The 5,243-nt window shown below is 38.4% G+C and overlaps 1 protein-coding gene across 1 annotated transcript; it reads right to left on the bottom strand.

The window, feature by feature from the left end:
* Positions 1-341: 341 nt before the first annotated feature.
* LOC132556662 (uncharacterized) lies at positions 342-3,721 on the bottom strand. Its single transcript, XM_060221098.1, has 3 exons — positions 3,508-3,721; positions 2,686-2,832; positions 342-1,204 (listed from the first exon to the last, which is right to left on the bottom strand). The coding sequence occupies exons 1-3, from the start codon at positions 3,719-3,721 to the stop codon at positions 342-344; spliced, it is 1,224 nt and encodes a 407-aa protein (XP_060077081.1).
* Positions 3,722-5,243: the final 1,522 nt, after the last annotated feature.

The raw sequence follows: 5,243 nt of genomic DNA, 5'->3' as shown, positions 1-5,243 counted from the left end.
TAAGTGAATGCTTGTCAAGGAGATAACAGATTCTAGGCTGTAAATAGTTGTGCCTTGTGGTACGGGCGAAGACGAAGGAAAAGAGAGAGGAATATAGGGGAACTTGAACGGACCGATCATCAACAACCATATAGTTAAATTTCATATTAGATTTTGGAGTTTTGGAGAGTTCCAGGTTCAAACCCCTGTCTGCCAGGTCTTGCCTTTTTCTCGCCTATAAACAAGATATTAGGTTATCCATCATTTTCCCATACCTAAGTATTCGCGGTATAGTAATATAAATGTGTCTGGTTATGATTTTTAGTGAATGTTAGTAAGTAAAACAGAAACTTTTTAAAAAGTTAAACTGAGGACGTAGCGATTTCCACGTTCTCGACTGGAGTCGTGCATCTAGAGGTGTCCACCTCTGTGCCCAAATGTGTAACGGTCAATTGCGAGCCGTACCGTGATCCACAGGAGTTTGAAAGCATCTGATTTTCTTCACCCAATCTAAATTGTGAATCGAAAAGGTTCAACTCGTCCATAGAATCGTAACGATTCAATTCATTCCGTGAACCGAAAGGACTTGGTTGTACCAGTTTCAACCCTTTCTGTGAACAGGAAGGACTAGGCTGTACCGGTCTCTGTATTTCCAACCCTTTTTGCGAACAAGAAGGACTTGGTGGTGTTTGACCCTGCATTTTCAACCCTTTCTTTGAACAGGAAGGACTTGGCTGTATCTGGCTCGGCATTCCCGACCCTTTCTTTGAAGAGGAAGGACTTTGCTGTTTCCGATTCTGCGCATTCCTTATTTCAACCTTTTGTATAACTTCATCACTAGGACGATGGTTAAAGAAAAACGATGGCCCAGCTTTCGTCTCTTCTCTTGTGTACTTCTGAAACTCAGGGGGAACTTGAAGAAAATTGTCGCTCGTAAATTCTCGTAAAATAATTGGCATGTCCAATGATAAGTTGTCATATCCCAGTGAACGAGATGACGTCACACTAACTGAATCTAGATCGATTACGCAAAGTTCTTGACCTCCGATAGGTGTTGACTTTTCAGGAGGGAAAGAAGTTATTTTTGCGATATAGAACGCAAAGAATGCGATGAATGGTGACAGGACGCAGCCAGCGACGGCGATGTAATATCCGAAATCCAGTCTGGACCCATGACGTGGATAACTCGTGTAGAACAACACTAGAGTTAGCATTGTAAACACGGCTGTAAAAAATACAACAAATGTTAGAAGTGTGTAAATAATATAAACGTTTATCCTTCAACCGATGCTACCATTGTCGGAATACACCTGCCACATTTATTTTGCTGTATTCGTTAGTGAAGGAAAACAGTTGTATGTTAACACGTGCAGTAATTCGGCATATTACGTTTAGAAATGTAAATAGTTGTTGCGATACGCGATTTTACATGTTGTAATGGACATGCTGATTTATAAAAATTTGTAAATCGCGCTTATATCCGATGAGGTTTGAAATTATGATTCTGTGCGGAGCAATTATTTTGGCATCCGTCATCAGGCAAAAATCAGCGTAACGTCAATGTCAGGGAAACACAGCTTGAACAACAAATCTGTTTGTTTCATTAGTCTGATTTTCAACCAATGTAGCAGAATAAATAGAATACATGGTCAGTGTCTTAAAATAGAAGCTGTAATTTGGCTCGGGACAGAAAGACAAAAGTGACTCGCCAGGGGCTCACCACTTTTGTCTTTCTTCACCCTCGCCAAAATACAGCTGCCATTTTAAGACACTGACCGTGTATTCTCTATGCACATGGGACGCGGCTTTGCTATAACGACCTATTCTTTACGTGATATTACCGTACAAAACGGACGCTAGTACATTAGCACTCACTAACTGATTAAAACGGATTCGCCATTTATGTTGTATAATAAGTATGAAATTTTAATATAACGTTCCTGTATCTTTCTAGGACACGTAAAGGTTGTTAAGACCCAAAATTGTGATAAATCAAAAGCCAAGATGTAAAGAGACCAAAATCGTCCGGAAAATCGTCAGAATATAGAAGGGGTACACCAGAGCCGCTCATAATAGTAGTTTATTTCAATATTTAATTTGACAATTGAGCATTCTAAAAAGTAAAAGCGATAAGCGTTTGAACTCTAAACAAGTGTTATGCCACTGTTCATCTGGATTACAGAATTCAGTTACAGGACTGAAAGACAAACAGCTTGGATTGGAAACGGAAGTTGTCTCCCTTCCGACGTTGCATTATTATAAACGGTCGCTTTCACGTTAGCGGTTGAAACGTTTGGATCGGCTGACGCGGAGAAACGTCAGGTTCAGATCGGAACCGATGCCAGACTGCAGGATATTCGATACATGGCGTTTTAGTGGTAAGACGTACTGTACTTGTTTCGAACAGTCGTTTTCAGAATTTCTGCATAAAATAGGGTCAGTGCGGCCAAATATTTCCGGAAATGTTATGATATTAAGTACGGTATAAAATTAAACTATTTCATTCGTTTATTTGTTTAACGGGAAATTCTAAAACTGCATTCTGAGCTTTATATGATACGGATGAATTCACTTATCATGGAATAATGCCATCTATCTGAACTGTTTCAACCGGGGCACGCGAAAATAGCATTAAGCTACATTACAAACTGACACATTCGTCTAAAACGTGAAGCTGGAAGTGTTAAGACCAAAATTGATTCTTACCCGTTACTAAGGCTAACGCTGACGCTGCATACAACAGTGGGCGTTTCCATGGGCGTGGCCAGCAGAAGACGATACAACAACAAACAACACAGGAAAAGTACGTGATTAGTCCAAGTATTCCAAACGCTTGACTGGCCATAAACGTTTCTGTGAACAAACACACATGCTACTTAGTGATATATAGTGATGGACATTTAATGAATACTAAGGGGACTGATTTCTGCCATTACGTTGTTACGTTTGGTCACCCCGGCAAAACAATAATCATAGTACACCCTTCCCCTGCTAATTACCCTCATTTTGCAACGACATAACGAAAAGACGCCAAAACATTTGCTGAGCGAAGTATGTCGCCCTTCTCTTTATCGTCTTTTCGAAAAGACTGTGATTATTGGGGAGATATCGAACTCATTTGTTTTGGGTTTTTTTTTTCAAAAGGGTAAAATACAATCCCATATATATATATTCCTGTGAACTCTTTATCAGGTGGTGTACACGTCAGAATTAATTCCGTTCATTAACCAGTAATCAACCTTTAGGGTCACCCCTTTCATTTGCATATGGCCCACATTGATAATTTATATCAGGTGGTTTCGAGTTAGCGTCTCGACAAATTTCCCTTCTCTTTTCATTAACATCCTGCGATGGCGGAATCTTTCTTTTTGACGTCTTAAAAAGGACGAAACTAGCGACAATCATGAGTTTGATCGACAGTGTCCATCATGAGTTACCACGATTGCAGACAATAGATTTTGGTTCTAACGAAACAATGCGATTGCTGGGGTGGGTGGCCGGGGTGATTAGTGACTTGTGGCTTCGTACCGTTCATGTCGCCTGGGTCCATCGTTCCACATGCCTGTTGTTCACTGCGCACGATACAAGTAGAAAACAATCCATAATAATGTCGATACCCTCCGATAATGTAGTTTACCCAGTTAGGTAACAGGAAGCCAACAAGGTCAGTGACAAATCCACACAGACAGAGCGCGAAACACAACTTCCGGTATATGATCTGCATCCGGTGGCTGACTGCCATGTCGGTTGTGAAAGATTCTACAAGTGGAAAAAAGTCAAATATTATGCATACAAATTAAATAAAGAATATATTATTCTGTAGATAACCGATTGCTATCCATACGTAAAATTTTGAGAACACCCGATGTGCTTTCCGCCCCGCTACACATTTAAAATATTTCCAATTCTAAATGGCGGATCATGCTTCTCGCATTAGCTTAAGTTAAATATATGTAAATAAGGATTAAAAATCCATGGTTATACATGTACTAATAAAATAAGGAAACTTAATAATAACTAAAAGAAGTATATTTTGTCGATACCTCGATGAACTGTTCGTCAGAAGTACATGTACGTGTATCATATTTGAATTTTCTGCAATATTAACTATCAAACAGAAAAAAAATCAAAACACACACAAAACTGGAGAAACAAAAAACAAAAAAACCCCACTATAATGAGCACTTCTTAAATGATTAATTAAAGAGGAAATGAGACACGTCATACGATATTCAGGGATATTGTGAATTGTTTCAAAATCTAAACCAAAAGAATTATTGAAATTCTTCAGAAGAGAAATAAAAGAAAATGGTTACAAATGATATTTTAAAAGCGCGGGACATAGAGAATTTTGGCACTCACTAAGGAGGGCAAAGGTTCGATTCTCTTAATAGACGGTCACGTGCCCGAACAATATACACAGGGGAACGGGATATTACGTTTTCCTTTCACTGTAAGACCCCCCCCCCTCCCCCCTCCCTCCACTCCCCATTCACGCTTAGATGTGGTTAATTGTTGTGAAATACGAAAATCATATCAATATATTTATTTGGTGTTTTGTCCGTATGTATACTACTGATGAGAGAGCCAATATTTAACTTATTCTTTTTAGACACTTTAGAAAAATTGTGTTAACCCATGTTATTTTTAACCTTTCATTTCTCCATGGATCATATCTGTTTGTCAGTTATAAGCAGAATCACATACACATGTTCAATACTGAGTAATACTCACTTTGTCGCTGATATCTTATATATTACTCAATGCATTATATTCCCATGTTGATCTTGCTTAAATTCCGAGTAAAACAAAACAAATTCACACACCTGTTTAGAAATCGAACTGTTTCATCTAGAAATAGTTTTATATATAGCCAACGAGTTAAACGGGTGTTATCAGTCACGCCTGATTAATCAGCTGATTTAAACCCGGATGTACGTGAGAGACAGGAGATGAATAGATGTATGTCGTTATGACGCTTACTAAGTTTAAATATTTAAAAGGATAGAGTATTTCATTGGAAGTAGATTGAATTATCTTCAAAGAAAATCGTGTGAACGTATGTCCTAAACACTAGTATGCCTTTCGAGATTAGAATTACCAGCGGTCTACGTATTCAGTATTGTCTGATGTTAATGTAAAAATCCATGCAATTTATATTCAGTTGGGCATTTAAACACATTGAAATTCATAGCAGATATGTATATAAGTATACATATTTACCCTGTACGGTGACCAATATCCCAACTTCATAGAACTGGTGT

Source organism: Ylistrum balloti, unplaced genomic scaffold, assembly GCF_031769215.1.
Source record: "Ylistrum balloti isolate Yb309-2 unplaced genomic scaffold, AGI_CSIRO_Ybal_v1 Utg370580, whole genome shotgun sequence".
Lineage (NCBI taxonomy): Eukaryota > Metazoa > Mollusca > Bivalvia > Pectinida > Pectinidae > Ylistrum > Ylistrum balloti.
This window is presented reverse-complemented; position numbering and strand designations above follow the sequence as displayed.

Excerpts from the sequence above, each read along its gene's own strand:
- LOC132556662 (XM_060221098.1), bottom strand. The coding sequence starts at position 3,721 with ATGGCAGTCAGCCACCGGATGCAGATCATATACCGGAAGTTGTGTTTC. Across the intron at positions 2,833-3,507 it reads GGACCCAGGCGACATGAACG|AAACGTTTATGGCCAGTCAA; the intron begins GTACGAAGCCAC and ends GTTTGTTCACAG. Across the intron at positions 1,205-2,685 it reads AGCGTTAGCCTTAGTAACGG|CCGTGTTTACAATGCTAACT; the intron begins GTAAGAATCAAT and ends TATTTTTTACAG.